General features: G+C 43.0%; 1 protein-coding gene across 3 annotated transcripts in view; it reads right to left on the minus strand.

Moving 5' to 3' along the window:
• Positions 1-5,841: 5,841 nt before the first annotated feature.
• The window catches only part of hivep2a (HIVEP zinc finger 2a), a 73,974-nt gene continuing 60,100 nt past the window's right edge, over positions 5,842-19,715 (minus strand). For all 3 annotated transcript variants that reach the window (XM_064340166.1, XM_064340167.1, XM_064340168.1), the window contains 7 exons: positions 18,566-18,623; positions 12,995-18,364; positions 12,523-12,674; positions 11,363-11,538; positions 10,959-11,060; positions 9,539-10,473; positions 5,842-8,479 (listed from right to left, as the gene is read on the minus strand). In XM_064340166.1, coding sequence (XP_064196236.1) covers positions 7,670-8,479; positions 9,539-10,473; positions 10,959-11,060; positions 11,363-11,538; positions 12,523-12,674; positions 12,995-18,028 — 7,209 coding nt within the window. In that variant the 5' untranslated portion in view covers positions 18,029-18,364; positions 18,566-18,623 and the 3' untranslated portion in view covers positions 5,842-7,669. The remainder of the gene's footprint in view (positions 8,480-9,538; positions 10,474-10,958; positions 11,061-11,362; positions 11,539-12,522; positions 12,675-12,994; positions 18,365-18,565; positions 18,624-19,715) is intronic.

The following is a 19,715-nucleotide window of genomic DNA, read 5'->3' on the forward strand; positions in this document are numbered from 1 at the left end:
AGGGTTTTTGCAGAGATGAGCCATGCGATGCTTTTCCGGGCATTCCGTCCTCCTCACATTCCACCTGGGGTAGCTTGGCCTATGAATGGAAACGGTGGAGGCAGCCGGCAGTGAAGTAAATGTGGGGGGGGGGGGGGGTGGATATTCTGAATCGGACAGTGGCAGTGGAAGGGAATCAGTATCTGCACTGGATGAGGGCAAGTGAAGCAGATCTTCCGCAGGTCAAGAAGACTACTGCATGGTATTAGGGCAGAGGGGACCATCCCAAACCAGCATTAGCCTGCATGAGATCCTCTTATTCCAAAACAAGTTGTGATCTCATATTGTACTTGCCTGGATAATGTTCATAAATATCATTCATTGTCTGAACTTCGCTTTTTTAAGCACTCTATTGCATTGCTTGATTCAGCACAGACCTGAAATATACTGACTGAATTGTCCAATAATTGATAAGGAATATGTCACTGCATGAACATGTCTGTAATGTTATAGTTTCAATATTCCATATTAACTGAAAATATTCAAATGTTCAGCTCCCCAGTTTTCAAAGTCCTTTTTACACAAAATGTGTTCCTTCCAAAAATGTGTTTCTTGTGTTTTTTCCTTATATATCCAGGTGTCTCCATGCATGTAATGCACTGATTCCTATTTGCTGTTCTCAACTGTAGTGAGTGGGAGGAACACCAGGGTCCGTTCTGTGAAATAGGAACACTGCAGAAAGTGTATGTGATGAGTCATCTATTCTAAACTACACAGAAGAGAAGGTACATGGAGTTTGATTAATAGAGCAATTCTATATAAAGTGGGTCAGTCTTAGTATGCACACATATGGAATTGCTGCAGCATTTATTATGTTATTGCTGATAATGGTAATGCAGAATACATGCATAATCACAGATGCAATGAGAGATTAATACTAGAGCACAAAGGAAAGCCAATTCTCCAAACTGAGGGACAGACAGACATCATAATTTTTTCCCAAATCCAGTCGGCAGAATGTCGCAGTCCGTCAGTCCGCACGTCCAAAACATTTTCACGAGCGGATGCGGGAACGTGATAGGAAATGCGGTGCCTCGCTGTCGCCCAGAGTATAACACTGACACTTAAATAATTACGCTGGCCTAAATTTGAGGCCATTGTTATCTCCCTCGCATCTGCTTTCATTTATGAGTCACGGCTCCCACGCGGAGCCGCATGTGGCTGCCTTCCCTTCCCTTCGCTTGTTTCCAGCGCTAGCGAGCTGCGGCTATCGGGCAAGCGGCCAAGCCAGGTCCAATTAAAAAAAAAAAAAAAAAGAACAGAACAAAAAAAACAAAAACAAAAAAAAAATTCCCCTACCTTGCGGAATGAGCCGCAGTCCCACTCCATTAGTTTCAATCAAGCGAAGCCGTTCATTTCAACTGACACAGTGCGGCTTGTACGGTTGGCCGGTGTGTGTGGGGATTACCGAGATATATCCCTTGTTTCTTCTTCCTAAAGGGTACCATTTCCGAGCAAACGGTTATTTTTTGAACGCGAGTTCATCTGGAAAGTAGGCCAGATGTTTTATAACCCCATTGTCTTTTTGTATCTTTTGTACTACATCTTTTGTACTTCGCAGCATTTTTGTGTTTAGGTTCAGATCCCTGGTCTCTTCCAAAAAAGGTTGATTTAGAAGTTGTCTGTGCGCAAGGTCAGCATGTGGGGCTCAGGGTTACATAAATAGGCCCCTTATAAGCATGCCTGTGTAGAATGGATGAAACATAAGACAATGAAAATAGAATTCATGAATAATTCTCTATGCTACTATTTTTAACTTATTTTGAGGGGAAAGTATATAATTTCTAGTTTAAGGAGACTAAAAGCCGAACCACAGAGCCATTAGAAAAGAATGTTGTGCAAAGTCATATGATTGTTGTCCAGCAGTTAATATTACAAAGAAACAAGTCATTGTCTGGGTTCTGGATATATCCTCAAGCTGGGAATTGTGTAGGGCAAATAACCTAATCTTGGTTTGTTGCTGGCGAAATGACAATGGAATATCTCACCAACAGATGGCATCATAACGCTGCAGTAAAACTCACATTTAGTGGCCCTCTGAAGGACATTTCCAGTCCTGATCATTTTCTTTAAATTTCGTAAGAACAACAACAACAAAACTTCTGACTGGATTAATGGTTATCAACAATAATTCTGGCTATTGGCACAACAAAGACATACATCAGCCTTTTTTTTTATTTAAAGTAAATCATGCAAAAAATATGTTTGCTACTAAACACAAAAAGATGCAGTTCAAAGATCAAATAGGTCTCACCACCTGTTTAAGTGTCTTGTCATTGTGATATTGCTAATATACAGGAAATGTATGCATATCAGGTGCCCCTTGAAAGAGATGTCAATCTTAACTGGGTTTTCCTGGTAAAATAAAGGACAAATAAAACTATAAGGTAATGTATTTTTAATGACAAATCTACAAATCTATAAATCTACAAATGATATACATAAATTATAGCATAGATATATGATACCTAAAATGAATTCTGTGGGCACATGTTTTATTAGGGTATATAAATGCACTGTGGAAAAAAATCATATCATAGTGTGACAAAAACAAGTACATTCAATACTCTGTGTAGTGCTTATATAACCAACTTAGAATTAATGGTAATGCAATAACATTTGATATGGTAAGATCAGCAAATGTTCAAAGGTCAGAATAATGTTTGTTCAGACTTGGGAAATATTTAAGAGTATATAAGAGATTAGGTAATCTTAGCTTTGTACTTGCACATACTGTAAGCACATTCAAGTAGGAAGTAGTTTCAATATATTTTTTATTTTACAGCAGATAATATTTTCATACTTCAATATTTATGACATCCATTTCAATATTTTACATCAAATTTCTATAGCAGTTTTATATCTAATCATATTCAATCTATGTAGTGAATGATTGAGGTGACGTTAGGTATTCTTGAAAAAAGTGGCAAACCTAGCTAATGTAAGACTCCAGCATAATCAGATTCCAGCAGCTAATCAGCCTATGTTGATATGATCTACAATACATCACAATCAGTTTTGCAGGATTAGTTTCTTATCTGCTTCATTAATTTTTTTTCATGTTTCAAGTATTCCCACTAATCAAATTTCTAAAACTTAGAACAACCTTTTTTTTTGGAAAGTATTTTCTCATGGTTGTGTTCTGTCATGTAGGCTACATGTCCTTAAAACACCTTCCAGTGGAAAAGTATAATTGTGTTCTGGACCTGTTTACGGCGTAGCTGGAAAGTAGCGGTTTTGGGGAGGTTTAAAAAACAAAAAAACATTGCCATGGTGTTGTGATTTACCAAAAGCAAAAAACAACATTGTAATGCTGTAAAATGTAGTAATAATGTTTTGCATTGGCTAGGATAAACTTATGCTAGCTTTTGTGAATGTGTGATTCTCCACAACAGACTGGTTGGGTGTCATCACCACTCTCTTGCTGCCAGGATCTTTTTTCACCTGGGGCTTGTTTCAAGTCCACTACTGATTTCAGGCTGAAGAGTAAAACATCGCTGTTCCAGTCACACCTTTTCAGCCATTTGCTGAGCTCCCAGTTCTGTGGCGTTTCCGTAGCAAGGTAAGTATCGTCACTCAAATTGATCATAACAGCAGGAGGTCCAATATCTTTTCAAGAGCTCTAGAATGAAAGGCGAGCTGCTGTTGTTGTTTTTAGTTTTGCTATTTGGAAATGCACTAGAAAATGTTTCAAGTGTAGGAATTATAATATATACATAGATAAATGGCCTTGGTGGTCGTCCGATCTCAACCCTATCGAACACCTATGGGATTATTTGGACCAACGTGTTAGACAGCGCTTTCTACCACCATCATCAAAACACCAAATGAGGAAATATCTTTTGGAAGAATGGTGTTCCAGTTCTCCAGCAGAGTTCCAGAGACTTGTAGAATCTATGCAAAGGTGCAGAGAAGCTGTTCTGGTGGCTCATGGAGGCCCATTACCTTACTAAGACACTTTATTTAGATTTTTCCTTTAATTTGTCACCCGTTTATATATTTACCAGGTCAAAAGAAAAGAGAACTGCTCAGGGAAATGTGAGTGCAATGCTGTATTTACTGTAACTAAGGAAAATTGCAAAGATTTTGTGGATACGGCACGTGGGGTGTGCCTCATTTGTAGAACAGAGGGCCGCGTCGACCCTTGAGCCATCCTCTCTTCTGAACGGTTAATCAAATAGGACGTGACACGAAAAGGCAGGACAAGGGCAGCCAAGATGGCAGGCGTCTGGGTGACAGATACCTTGTCCTAAGGGCAGGAAGCCTCTGCCAGTCAGAGAGGTGAGAGGAACGCCAGTGGACAAAGTAGCGCTGCGTGTCTATCTATCTGTCAGATCTGAGCTGCACATGGGGGGGGGCGGTTGGGTCGGGGGGTGGGGGGGATAGGGAGGGGTGATGTACTCAGTATCAGAGGACAAACCACAGATGGGGTGGCTGGAAGGGCATAAACTATGAATACGACCATGTAAAATATGAAAAGAAATGGGTGTTAATTGCGTGGTCCAGTATGATTGTGGTCCAATATGCATTCCTGTGGTCCAATACATGCCATCATATGAAAAATAACACAGGCATACACACACACACACACACAGACTTTTCAAAAATAGTGTGTGTTAGCATGTACTGTATGTAGCTGCGTTTTTTAATACATATACCACATATGCATACACACACACTCATAAAATACATAAAACAGACTTGTACAGCTGTAGTTTGCCTTCCCTATGAACGATTTTGCTACAGTACTAAGAAAACATATGAGACTTTGTTGGTCCTTTCTATTTGTTTTACACTGGTTTGATGTTTACACTATATTTAAGAATGGTATTTCTGTGCTTTGTCTGGAACACAGACTGTTGTGGAAACGTAGCGCAGCTTGAAATGGAAAGTTGTGGCCAAACCACTGCGGTCCAAATTCTGCCATGTCCCCAGATATGTAAGCAGACACCAGTAATCAGAAAGGGAACTTCCACAGTCTCCAAGAACTTTAACCGGCACACACAAAAAAAATGAAACTTTCACCTGTGCTATTCTGTGTGTTGTGTGAATTGGTGAAGATAGCCACAAAGCAACTCATTGTGAAATGCCTATTTTCAGGAACAAACATATTATCACATTGTGGTAGATCCAAAACAAATTTCATTGAGGGCAGCAGCCAGCAACATTAATACACTGAAACCCACGACAAAAATACCATCGAAGAATATTGAGAATATAGAGAAACGGCTGCAGACGAAATGCGCTCTGAGCGGGCAGGAGAGCCGGCACAATCAATAAAAACTGAGAGGATGAAATCCACCTTTTTATCCAGTGAGGCTGTATCTCAGAACAAGGCACGATGGACAGCGATAAGAAAGACGTTTGCAAACAAAAACTGTTCCGGGGATTTTTATAAGCGCTGTTAAAAGAGTGGGTTTTAAGAAGCTTTTTTTTAAGCTACTGTTGCTTTGTGTGATCATGCAATCTAAAAGATATTTTTGTGTGCTTCTTTTAAAAATAAAGTAGACTGTGTGAGTGTGAATTTTGAGAAGCAACATTCGGGTGACATACTGCAGCAGGTCCGAAGACCTTTTCCAGATTACACAGAGCTAGAAGGACTTTTGTACAAATTGAAAATAACTTACTTCTAGTTTACACCCAAGAGCAAACCATGCATGAATAAGTTACAGTTTCTTCTGCTAAACACAACAAGCTCCCAGAGCCAAAATTACAAATATTTCCATCTGATTTCAAGGTGAAAAAACAAGGAAACTATTTAAAGAAACAAACAAGGAAAAACAACAGCATTCAGAACATGCATGTTATTGTAGTCGTATTTATTTGAAAACAACAATCCGTTTTTTTCCCCCCATTGGTACTGTAATTCATTATCGAAACTGGGTTTTACATGATATTTTATTTTCCACTGAACATCACAAAGTTATCCTTTTTTTGTTTGTTTATGTTTTTCACTTTTTTTGTTTGTTTCTATACAATAGTTGTGCTTTGATACCGTATATTTTACAGACATGTTAATACATTTAAGTGAATACCAGGGACTAGTGACAAATTGTCCAAAGAGTAAATTACATGAATTTTATACACACATACAATTACAAATATACACACAAGAGTGCACTGGCTCAACTCTCCAGTTCAGTTAGGTTGCGATGACACAAACAGGTTTTAAAACAATATGAATTTCAATTTTTTTCTTCCAAAATTGATATATTATGGGATTATACCCTTAAAATTTAGGAAACATAAGGTGCATTATTATATTTCTGAATATTTTTTACTATATTTAAAAGCTTTAAAGAAACAGAAAAAAAAACTTGTTGATGAACTAACAACTGTCCCCATGAACTCTTTCCATGTACAAATATGTATGTTTGTGTATATAATTATGGGACTTACATATACACATCAGCTGGAATGTCTCCCCTACTACTTCAGAGATCAAGTACTTCAAGCGACATGATTCACAGAAGATTAAATACCTTTAAAATGTTACCACTACTTCAGTTAGTTTAGAAAGAAAACAAAAACGCACAAGTGCACAATGTCCATTCACTTAATGCTCAACGGTGGTTCTACTCTTTTGTAAAAATCACAACTAGCAATTAGTTGTAGCCAATCCAACAAGGAGATAAAAAGTTGCAAGCATTTAGAACAAACTACTGTTATGTGGGTGTAAATCTAATGCAAAAGTGCAGCTATATACTGTGTATATATATGTATATACTAATTATATTTTACGTGTGTGCATATGTATGTGCTGTGAGTGTGTGGATATATATATATATATATATATATATACGCACACAATTCAAACATACAGACATACATACCCTTCCAATATATAAAGCAATTTTACAGTATACATATTTGTAGTTCTATTTAAGCAATAGCAAAAAAACCATGCTTTACATAGAAAAAGGCATCCACAACATTAAGAAAAATGTACAATTTATGAAACATGGTACAATAAATAGTAGAGAATTGCTGCTGTACACAAAAGCCATTGAATTTCACTCATATAAAAATATGTTTTAGTGCAACCTTACATATATTGATACTTCACATCATTCAGACTCGGGTGTCCAAAAGAGAAGGGGAATTACAGTTATTACAAAGCCGATACACAAACTCCATATATTTACACGTCTTCTTCCTGCGTAATATGCTTATAAGAATATAAGCAAAAAAGGAAAGAAAAGGCACACACTCATCTGTACATTTAAAAGTACCAGACTGGACAAGTCCATAAGCAATTTTGGTCAGGCTCATGTATAAGTTAACATTATATATATATTTATATTTATATTTATTCATATTTTTTTCTGAAACTTTAAATAAGAAAGAAATGTCTTTTTTTTGTTTTAAATAGCAAACCGGGTTATAAAAGGCATGCTATGCATACTACATAATGTCTAACAGAATTTTGCTTGTTTAATGACTTGTTTATGTGTATGTAAATGTGTGCTCTTGCACACGCATGTGTGTGTATTCTTGAGATGGGGGGTAAGCCTGTAAGAACAAGGATAAGTGCATGTGTGTGCATGATTGGGGGCGGGGGTTGGGGTGAGGAGGGGTATGTAGGTGTGCGTGCATTTCTGTGATGTCTCTCAAATAGCATCATCACCGTTCACCTGTCGTCCATGGCTTCCTTCGCGGAATCCTTCGCCCTCTTTGTGCTTGTCGGCAGTTCCCTTGGGCCCTGTTGACCTAACATTCTCTCATCGGCACTTGCACCGCAGAGAGCGGAGTGGCCTGGCGGCACGGGCTTTGATGAGGCGGGCTTGTCCTTTTCAGCGGTGGGGTCCAGGGGGGTGACCGAGGCGCCAGCCAGCGACTGCCTGATCTCAGTGCTACTAAAGTGCTGAACGTGAACCTGCGGGCTCTCTGCAGGACCGGGGTGGGGGTGGGGGGCCGGGTGGGGGTGGGGCTTCTCGCGCGGGTCTTCCGAGGCGATCCTGAGGGAGGCGATAGCCTTCGTGCAAGTCCGTATGCTCTCGTCCTGCCTGCTCTCGGGGTCCGCGATGTCCGTCGCGTCTTCCGGGGGCTTCCGGGCCGGACCGCCCAGCGACCGGGCCAGCGGAGCCACCTGGGAGGGGGCCGGCTTCTCCTGCGGCCGGGGCGGGTCCTCCGGCGGGCCCCTGCCGCCGCCGCCCTCCTGGAGGTGGAAGGACACCTCGCTGGTGCCGGACTCCTCCGAAGTGCTCTTCTGGAGGGGGAGGCGCGCGGAGTGGGCCAGGCCCGTCATGGAGGAGGGCACCGAGTGCACCATCTGGATGCCGCCGATGGGGATCATGGGGAAGGGGGTGCGGACCTGCTGCTGGGAGTGGAGGGGGAGGTGGCTGAAGAGGCCCTGGTGAGCGCTGTGGGGATCCTGGCTGCTGTGCAAGGAGTCCCCGGGGACATGGGAGGTAGTCTGGGTAGAGCCCTTCCTCTGATCCTAAAACCAAGGAAAAGCAGATAGTGAGCATTCTGGGAGTTGAGTTATGGAGAGTCAAGAACATCACCTAACAGCTGGATAAGTGTCATTTTAAATGTTAGCTATTCAGTCGACAGTGTGTGACAGGACTGTGATTGAAGGCTTTCTGTTTTCTCAACACAAGTATGAAAAGTGAAAGACTACAATATTTTTAATGTAAGTATTTTCAGGTAAGCTCAACAGGCAATGCAGGTATTGGACATTGGACATTGGAATTGGAAATGACTTAAATACATGATATATCATACAAAAAAGAACTCGTAATTTGTATTACTGTTACGTACATGTGGGTGTATGAGAGAAATTTGTTTGGAGGACCACAAACATCAAACGCTATCATTTATGATGAAAAATAGTTATGAGGTGATAAAACAGATTTTTAACAGGGTATGTAATAATTGTAATAAGTCACAGCCAAGAAAGCTAAAATGAAAGCATGAATATTTTGCAAAGTACGCATCTAAAACTGTGCTTCTGGCTTTATTTAAACCAGGGTTCCTGGAAAGCAAGGTTTAACAAGGCCTGGAAGAAAGAAATGGTGCTTATTAAGCAGCACACACAAAGCCAACCTTACATTACTGTTCCCTTAGCTTCAAATCCCACAGTTCCATGGACACTAGCCAGATGGAGTTGAAACGAATGGTTATAATTCACTAAATATTCCCTGTCCACAGAGCTCTATGAATGCTGCTTTATTCCTTTTCCCTGTAGATTTTTAATTAGCAAGAATGTAAATAGAAATGTCCCTTTCAGCAGTATTAAGGGCATCAAATGTGTTTTTACCTCAGTAATGTATGCATGTATTAGATTTGAAAAAGCTGGGTTTTTGTTCACTTTTATGTGTTGGAGATTGAGGCACTATGGAGTATTGTGTATGGTAGATTTGATTGCTGACAGACTTTGCATGGGCAAATGAACTCCTCACCTTTAACTGTCTAACTGCATCCTGAAAATAATCAAGCATAACTATATGCCACATTACTCACTAACGAAAGTGCTGGCAGATTTTGCCGGACTTACCGTCTCCATGTCTGCGTGGCTCCTGCTCCTTTGTCCCAGAGGAACCATTTCAGACTGCAGGTACTGTCCCAAGGCCCAGGGGGCGCTGTGGTGATGCGAGCCCCTCCTGGGCGACACGGCCCGAATCATGCCCCTGTGTCGACTCCTGGGTGATAACTCCCTCCTGCTGGTGATGTCCCTACCAGGGGACAAAGGCCTGCCCAGGGATATGGACGAGAGGTGGCCCCTCGGGGAGAGGTCCCGCCTCGGGGACAGGTCCCTCCTGAAGATGTCCCTCTTCGGGGAAATGTGCCTCAGGGGGGACGCCTCCCGTCTGGGTGAAAGACGTCCTCGGGGCGAGAGGTCCCTCCTCGGGGACAGGTACCGGCGGGACGTGGGCGAGGGCTCCCTGAGAGGGGAGGAGTCGCACCCGGGAGAGGACAGGCGGGATGGGGAGAAGTCGAAGGACGAGGAGCTGTGTTCTGGAGACAGGCCAAAGTCCTCGTCCATGGAGCTGGGCACGTCCAGCCTGCTCTTGTAGTCTTCGCCCAGCGCACCCCGCAGGAGCTTCTGGTACTCCGCCATTTGGGCATTGCCCGCCTTCTCGCTGGGCACCATCAGCTGGGTGATCTGGATGCTGGGTAGGCTGGCGAAGTAGCTAAAGAGCGGCGGCGGCTTGGCGGCCGCGCCCAGGAGGTCGGAGGAGGCGCCCTGGGAGGCGGCGATGGCGGTCACGGACAGCGAGGGCATCCCGTAGGGCTGGGGGCTCGTGCTCCTGGAGCGCGTCTTTGGCGTGGAGTCGCCCTCGTAATCGTCGTCCTCCTCGTCGTCGTCATCGATCTCGTCGCCGTCCTCTTCCCCGCCGTCGGAGTCATCGGCATCGGAAAACTGGTGGTCCGCCATGTGGCCTGACAGGCTCATCTTCCCAGAATCCCTCTGTCCTTCCTCGGCAGCGTCTGAAAGAAAACACAGAAACGGCTTAGGCACTTTTCTTTGTTCTCCTGCTGTTTTTAAAATATTTATTTGTACATTTATCTAAATGTACCGGCAGTAGTGGCATATTTGTGCTAAAACACAAATAAACAACATCTAATGTAGTCTTAACAGAGAAATAAGATGCAATAAAAAATAATCCTTTTCTATACAGTTTATAGATCTTTATAATTCAATGCAATTCATTTAAATTGGACAAAGTCCTTGGATTCTTTTTTGTCTTTTTCTGTGGAAACATAACATTTGCGAATGCTGCAATCCAAGCAGGAAAATCTTTATACTGTTTCTGTAATTTGGTGATTTTATATAAACCTGGCAACCGAAGGCACTGCTGCTGTTCATTACGCTAACTGCCCCTCAAGAACCACACCAATGTAACTCGTAGAGCCCAATGTTTATCACACACAGGCTCCTCATGAGTCCCGTTTGGCCAATGCCTGATTCATACCGGCTTCCTCTGCCTCCGTGTCGTCCACAGATGTCACTGACACTCCGAGCTCCAGGCACTTCTTCATGTGGGCTTTTGACTTCATGTGTTTTGTCAGGTTTCCTGAAACCAGAGAATCAAAGACCTTCTCTTGGAACCGGACATGAAAGGTCTGGCTGTTCGATCCATCAATGGCTTCACAACAGCAACTATTCACAATTTTTTAGGAAACATCTCTTACTTAATCACAAACCCTTGACAGCTGTTATTGCTTTATTTTTCCCGATTGTCATGGTGATTTTTTTTTTCATTTAATTACTGCTTAAAATTTTATTATTTATTCATTGATTCATTTTAAATGTTCCTTTTTATGTTGGAAATGCATACCAGGAAAGTGGTTAGTTTTCCCAGAGAGAGAAACCCACCTTTAGTTTTAAAAGCGAAATTGCAGAACTTGCAGACGTATGGCCTCACGTCTGTGTGAGTACGGATGTGTTTCTTGAGCATGCTCGGTTTCTTGCAGCGGATCCCACACTCCTCGCAGATGTACTTCCCCCTGCCTCGGCCTCTTACGTAAACATAGTCTTCATTGGATTTGTACCTGCAAAGAAAACAAGCTCTGACTTATTAGCCTTGTGCGAAGGTATGGGGTATATAGGTGCATGGTTAAAGTGCACCAATCTGAAGTAAATCAAACAGGCCGGGCTTCTGTAAGCGAGTGCGGGTATCAGGCCTATGCTGCTCAAAGAAGTCATTCCCGTGCCAAATTCAACTATGTGCTGGACCGAAGCATTTTCACAGCTGTGTCCATTTAAAGTTTTATTTTTATTTGATTTTTTTCCAGCTGTACAGAGTAATACCTATTATGTCAGTTAGGTGACAGTCTTGAATGGTTGCCAAACAGTGCCGTACAGATAACCCTTTGGGGAGCTTAAAAATAAAAAAGATCCCTCGAAGAGATTATATGAACTCTGTGAAGGAGGAGGTTGCAAAAGCTTTACTGCGCTTCGTCTGATGTCAACTAGAAAGGGTCAGATACTGTATTAGATAGTTTTTTAATCTGTTGTTGAGGAATGACATGGATTATACCCACAGGATTGCCCATGCAGCAACAGATTCCCAGTGGAAAGTTACATAATCATGATTTGCCCCATTTCCACTTCAGAAAGATGTCAATAGCCCTTTTGTGCCACTATTACAAATACAGTATGTTTGAAAGTTTAATTTTTTTAAATTCCCAATTTCTGGATTAAATTCCATTTCCCAAAATACCCACCACTACAAATAATAGGTAGTAATTAAATAACCACAGAATTTGTGATTTCAAGTAACCACAATGATATTTTCACATTCTTATAAAAGTGAATCAGACATCAGGCTTTGAGTTAAAAATTATTCTCTCTGAGGATATTAAAATTATATCGAAGTGCTCTCCATCTCTCAACACAAAACCCCTAATTTGTGAAAGTCACAACAATATAAAAATTTAATTGGGTATTTCAAGTAGGTGCGGCACACTTAAATCAAAGGGCTGTCAAATTAATTTTTAATGCATAATGTCACATATGCTGGGCACTTCACTTACCCTCCTTCAAAGATTTTGATGCGAGTAGGCTCAGCCTGCTTTGAAGAAATCTCCTTTTCCCCATGATCCTCCTTAACCCTGTCCCTGGAATTGATTCCCTTCATTTTCTTCTCAAATTTACTCACATCTAGCTGCATGAGCTCTGGCTTCATCTGAAAAAGAAAATGCATTGATGAAATCCCCGGGCACAAATAAATCTCTCAAGGTTGTTATTTAAAACATATAAGATATCTAAACACATTCATATAGTTTACATTTCAGTGTCTACTTGCTGGGGAGAAGTTCCACTTACTTCCACATACTTCAGTCATTACTTAACATTTGACAGGGTATTACATTACATTACATACAGTATTTAGCAGCGCCTTATCAGACATACACAAGTGCATAGGTTCAGATTAGGCGCAAAGAACACTAGATGAATAGGAATATATGTATAATGCTCAATAAGAAGTGAAACGCTTTGTATCACCTGATCAAACTTCTCTTTCCAAGAGAGCGATGACACAAGCTTTCCAGACCCAGGTCGATACATAGCAGCCATTGTGTAGGTTTCAGCATTCTTACTCTGCTTTGAGCGGAGCAACGCTAGAGTTGTCTTGGTATTCAGGCTGGGTGGGTTTGGGTTGTAAGAACTGATGGACCAGGAGCCATAAACAGATGTAACAGGGGTAGTCTGGGCAAAATTTGGCTTGGTGTAATTTAGGAAGCACCAGCTGACACTCGTTGTTGTACGAAGACTTGGGAACTGAAAAAACTGCTGAACATCAGTGAGGTCTGTGAGCAGGAGGGTGTTTCCCGCCATCCCTCCACCTTGATTAGCAGCAAGTTGGACTAACATGTTCACCGGAATCTTGCTGCCCGTGGCCTGCTTAATCTCCTCTTGAGTATCACTTGAAGAGAGCATGGACTGTGGACTTGAGCTGGCTTCAGGGGTGGATTCATCCACGTCCAGTTCCTCGGGGGACCCAGGTTTATCTGAGCTGTCTGTCACTATCTGCAGAGGTGGGGTGAAGCTCTCAGTTGGCGGTATGTCTTTTAAATGAGGTGCGGATGCGCGTAAAGGTGTCTTTGATGAGGGAAAGTCAAGTAAAGGTGGTGATGACATGCCCTCTTGGTAGTCAACAGAACCATCATTCTTTAGGAGGTCTGACTTTGATAACTTGCCATTGTCTTTTGACACACCTGAGTTGCTGAGTTCAACAGCACTCAGTTCCTTCACAATCTGACCATACATTTTTTCCTCCTTGACCCGTTTTTGTTGTTTTGTCTCAATAAAGAGTTCCAGACTGCTCGCAGGGGACAACATTCGCTTGCTTCCCCCAATACTTGAAGAAGCATCTGTGGTCGAGATGGTTCCTGAAGTCAGTGAAAGGGGGATTCCTGTGTTCAGTCTACCCGGCAAGGGCTCTGGTACCTTCCAGAGTGGATAACGCAGAAGTCCTGGAGGCTGACCTAATATGTGTGATAAATTAAACCCTGCTCCATGTTTACTAGTGCTTGCGAGTAAGCCTTGAGAAGCACTGTCTGTGCACATTATCTTTGCAGAAGAAATACTTTGAGCATGCGTAGCCAGGACCTGTGAAACGCTGGTGTATGTAACACTTCCATAAGATGGCACATGAGTTTGGATCCTAACAGGAACTAACAGGCCAGGTAGGGATGGTTGTGAACTGACATTTTGAGTGGCAAAGATTGGCTGAACCTGTTGCAAAAGCATTGAACTTGTAGACAATGCTTTTGATGGGATATGGCTAAGATGCCGGGGTGGTACTCGTGGGTTATACTGATAGCTCTGACTACTTGCACCATCAGATTTTCCATCACTCTGCTCCTGAATCTGCTGGAGAGACTGGTGGGATTTCTGGAGAGCTTGAGGCAAAATAGGTTGCCTGATATGCAATTTCTGTAACTGATGTGTCTGGAAAGCAAGGTGCTGTTTGTGCCTTTGTGTTGAGTCAGGATGCCAGAATAACCCTGGTTGAAATGGCAGGAAGGGAGATTGCACCATGCTGCTATGTAATGAAGAATACTGCGTTATTTCTTGGCTCAGAGAGTCTGGTGGACGCTCGCTGTCTGAAGGCTGTTGGCTTGACAGGTGAGATGTCTTCTGGATCAGTGGGAGGTTCTCTTGCTGGCTGTCCTCACTGATGCTATGCTGCAGTGGATGATGGTGTGACCCAAGCAAGGGATGCATGCCTCTCTTTGATCGTACCACTTCACCGGTTCCTTGAGTGCCATGCCAAGTGGGATGTGAAGGATGGACACTGCTCTGTATGTGGTCCGAGTGTTCTTGTTTAACATTCATTTCTATGCCATGCTCTTGCACCACTGTTTCTGGATAGACGCTCAGTGATGCCTGTCGTACCAGAAAGCCACGTCTCCTCTCCTTCATTCCTGAAGCACTGGCATAGATCTCTCCCTGTCTGGATGATGATGAAAGACTTCCATAGTCAAATGATTTGCTACGGACCTCCGGGACCTCTGTAGGCAAAGCACATGGTGCTTGCTCTGAAGAAGAACGACGCATCTGGTGCTGGTGCTGGTTTGGTATAGAGAGAGAATGCCCACTGCCTGGCACCATTAAGAACTCAGACTGCTTTCCAAAGTCATCCTGCTTCGTTGGAGAGACTGACTTCATGCTTTCTTCCCTATCAAAGGACATAGAGAAGCTTGAGCTGTGAGACAGGTTACTTTCTTGGCTGGGACTCCTGGAGAGGCTAGTGCAGGTTGATTCAAAGCTCGATTCCCCAGAAGAATGCTCCATTTCAGCCAGACGCAGGCGTTTCTTTTTTGGAGGTAACTTCTCAGCCGGAAGCTGAGACAGAGTTTCACTTCTCTGTGGCCATTGGAATTCCTCTACATGTTTCTCCGGTTCTTTAACTTGTACCTCAGGTTCTTTCTCAGGTTTGTCTGGCTCTTCAGTCACTCTTATTTCAGGCACTTGGATGTTAGGCTGACGTACCAGTTTGTGGGGTATGTGAGATTGCTGGTTTGATGATATGGCTCCAGCTTCACTGTCACTCTGTTGCTGCTCCATGCTTGTGGTTCTCAGGAGAGACTCTGGGCTCTGTACCTCCTCAAAATGTTCTGTGTCTGACTGCTCAGAAGAAAATTGACCAGTAAGCCTCTCAGGCTGGTAACACGGGTGTTCGATGGATTCTGATTTTTCAAAAGAGCTAGGCCTGCTTAATGAATTTGTGTGCTGGATAACAGAGATTACATTCCCAGCATTCTTTCTGTCAGATTCAGGGACAAGCACCACATCTTCTGAAGACATACTAGCACCTCCATCAAAACTGTCAGATTGGCTATATACACTGTACAAATGTCCTTTCCCAGTAGGTGAAGCCCTTGATGTCTCTTGATTTGATTTTGAGTCATAATCTCCTGGAGACAAAAGCATTTCAACTGAACCACTGTGATCACTACCACACTGACTAGGACTATCCTCTTCATCTCCAACACTCTTTTCCTTTCTGCGCTTTCTAGTTACCGTTTCCGTCATTCCCACTTTAGTACCATATGCACCATACGTCACTCGCACTTCTGGACATGATAATTCTGCCGCAGATCCTTTCAGCTCTGGCATCAGTGGTCCACGTTCCCCAGGTTTTATCAAAGGTGAACCAGTGTTCTTGGAGATGTTTCCATAGGTGTCAACTTCCACATGGCCTTCATGCACCGAATGTTCAAAAGCAGTTTGTCTCTGAAGCCTCCTCAGACCCACTGATCCAGGATAAAAAACATCATCGGGTGTCATAACCTCATCAAAAGAGTGGCTCACTCTTAGGCTTTGAGGGACATTGAGATTAGTTGGAGAGGATGTTGGCATTGAGTTGCTCCTTATAAGTGTCCCTGAATCAGAAGGAGCTTCAAGGAGACCTGTGTTGCTTTGGCAAGAGCCAGGGGGATATTGTTTTAGGTCACCACCTGTTACCATTTGTGATTCGCTACCCTCTCCTCTGAGAAATACATTAGCATTTAGTTTCATTGGGTTTGCTATGTTTTCATCCTTTGAAAAAAGATGGGATACATGATCCTCGCACATCTTTCGCATATCTACTTCAAGCATGGCACCAGGATTGTCCTTTAAGTCAATTGTATTAGTGTCTTGGCTAGCTAATGCTGCTAACCCGACTGTGACAGATTGTCTAGACCTGGAGTTGGGTCTGTAATACCAGGTCCTTCCGAACATTATTTCCTCATAGGACTTTGCGTTCGTATTTGGTGGACTGATTTGCTGTTCTGCACTTTCAGATCGTGAGAAGTATCCCGAATCTGTGCTGCCTTTGCTGTGGGGACTCAGGAGGTTCTGTGATGGCTCAGACTCTTGCCCTTTTTTCTCAGTCAGCCTCAATGCAAGCTTCTGCTTGACAGTGTGAGATTCATCCACTCTGCCCACTTGAGAACTAATGGGAGGTGCTTCAACTTCAGTGAAATGAGGACACTCCATGGCCGTTGAGGGAATCACCTGTTTTGGGACAATTAGGATAGGCACTTTCATGGAGGCTACAGCCTGCTCTTCAGCAGTGTCCACATAGGTTGGCTCACCACCCTTCTCCATTGTGCTTTTGTCAGCTTCAAATGATATCTGGGGGATGGGGCTGCTCTTGTCCATGAGCATGGAGGCCTCCGCTGCCTCCTCGTCAGTATCTGTGCTCTGCTCGCCATCCGAATGTACCTCCGCTTCTCCCAATGAAGAGGCCTGATCCATATCTGGCCGTGTAGCTGCCAACTCCGAAAATGGGACTAGTCCTGCTTTAATGGCATGGGCATGAGACTTTCTGTGTTTATACAAATTGCTCTTCGTTTTAAATGAAAAACCGCAGGGAACACAAGGGTAAGGGCGTTCGCCAGTGTGCGACCGAATGTGCTTCTTCAGCACGCTAGGTTTAGCACAGGCCCTTCCACAGTAGTGGCAAATGTACTTCCCGGGCTTTTTGGGTTTCTGCTCCTTCTTGTGAACTTCCTCCGGCTGCTCAATCCCCGACTGGGAATACTGGCTGAAAGAAGCAGGCAAACTGGGGGACTTCCGACGAGGAAAGACTCCGCCGTGACCGCGCTGATGCGCAGGGAACACGTCGTCCGCGGTGAACGATGGCAGCTGGCTAGCGAATGGCCAGGCATGGGCCTCCAGGCCAGGCTGCGGCTTCGCTCCTGCCAGGAACCTCTCCTGAATTGGCTGCTGCGGAAACGAGGGCGGTAGCTGGTAGGGGTAAGAGCCGGGGAAAAGCTGCGGGTATTGATTCTCTTGGGATGACTGGCCAATTGCAGTTGGTAGCAGTTTCCCGGAGCTGTACTTTTGTACACAGCCTGTGAGGCTACCACCACTGGCGCCACTCTGCAGCTCTTCGCGGTGCGAGTGCCGTTTCCCCGCCGGGTCGGCGAAAGTGCTTCTTTTTGTGCCGGCTGTGGGCTCTGAGACCCACTTCCTCTGCAGTGGGGCCTTCTCTCGCGGCTCCTTCTTGCATTTCTGTCCAGCAGCAGTGTCGAGCGGCTCCATGTTCCTCTTATCTTCTGAAGGGGTTATCAAAGGTTTCGACTGTTAAATTGCTCTAGAGTCAGCAGACATGCCGTATGCTTGTCCACCTGGGTGGGTCTTAAACGCCAGCTCCTTCCATTTTGATTTCTGTTGGGTTGTTCCACTTGTTTTGTATTCCTCAAACCCTCCTTTGTGGGCATCAGACCACTTTCTCAATGTTACAGTCTGAATGGGTAAACTTGACTTTCTCAGACAATGCTTTTAGATTTACACAATTAAGATTGCCATGTCCAACGCTGTGGGTTCATTTCCTCTGAATTTTGTCTTGTGTTTCACTACAAGATGATCTGTTGGTTACTTGAAAGAGAAGAAAAAAAACACACACAGGAGTTAATGAGCAGACCACAAAAAATGTGGTCTCTGAAATTACCATTTTATATGTTAAAATGACTGAAATATCAGCTTTTGAATAAGAGTTGTGATAAATAATAAAAAAGTTACTGCGCATAAATACACAGTATATGGGTAATTGTCTGTGCCTTCGCAGAATATACTTACTTTCTTTTTAGAAATGCAAACTGTTTGTCTCCTGCAGGTTCTTCTTAAGCCTTTTCACCTTGAAGGCAAAAACAAAGTGTCATATATATGGGCATAATATAATATATTGTACATATGATATTCCACATATCCTTTTTAATATCAAACAAATTTGTTCTGCTAATTTGTCAAACCGGTAATGTATTTTCGATTCCAGTTCATATGAAAATTCACAGTTAAGTTCACAAAGCGACATGTAACTTGGTCTTCAGGTCAGCTGAAACAATTTCTCAATGCTCTCAGAATGAAGTTTTTGATAGTGGTGGGTGCAGAACTCTTCGCAAGACATGAGTCATCATCATCCACGAACCCACTCAGTTCCTCAAAAGGCACAAAAGGTGTAAAAATAGCCTGCGAAATGCAAGTGACGTTCGATGCCGTACGTGCGTGGGTGGCCAGATAAGACTCAAAAGAGTAAGCTGTGAAGCGGACACTGACATTCTTTCGTTTGCTAAAAACAAGTGTACTTTCACGCTCGCTAACCCGAGAGCACACATATATATAAATATATATATATATCAAACCATATCTGTGGCATCATAAACATATTTGTAAGTGCCACATATGCAAATAAGTCATAAAGGGCTAACATTTTGCATTTCTCATTTGCTCAGAATCAGTCTGTACGCTGCTACTTCCTGCTTCAACATTTGTGAGATTGCAAAACCCTAGAAGAACCTCACTGCCCACATCGTCTACGCATAAGCAAGGAAATAATGTGACACTGATGTCTGGAACCCTAAGTTAGCCCTATAAATAGCCTAGCAGAAAACCGCTAGTATTTATAGCATCTGAAACATTAACCTTTGGTTCATTTTTGTTATTATAATCTGTTACCCTTCACACAAAAAGTACATGCTGAAACACCAAGATAGACCTGTGGCATGGGGATGCTAGGTATTCCTGGATACATGGATACTTAAACTTAGGGGCCGATAACCATCAAATAAAACCCTCCCGACTTACAAATATTTGCTTATTTCTTATGACACAGTATGAACAACATGTGGTCAACATGTTGCCCAGATAGACTTTAAACAGAAGTGCAGAACACATAGCAAAACATTTTTGCTTGGTTTTAGCTCATTTTTAAAAATAGTATTAAGCATAC

Source organism: Anguilla rostrata, chromosome 6 (genome assembly GCF_018555375.3).
Source record: "Anguilla rostrata isolate EN2019 chromosome 6, ASM1855537v3, whole genome shotgun sequence".
NCBI classification, from domain to species: Eukaryota; Metazoa; Chordata; class Actinopteri; order Anguilliformes; family Anguillidae; genus Anguilla; species Anguilla rostrata.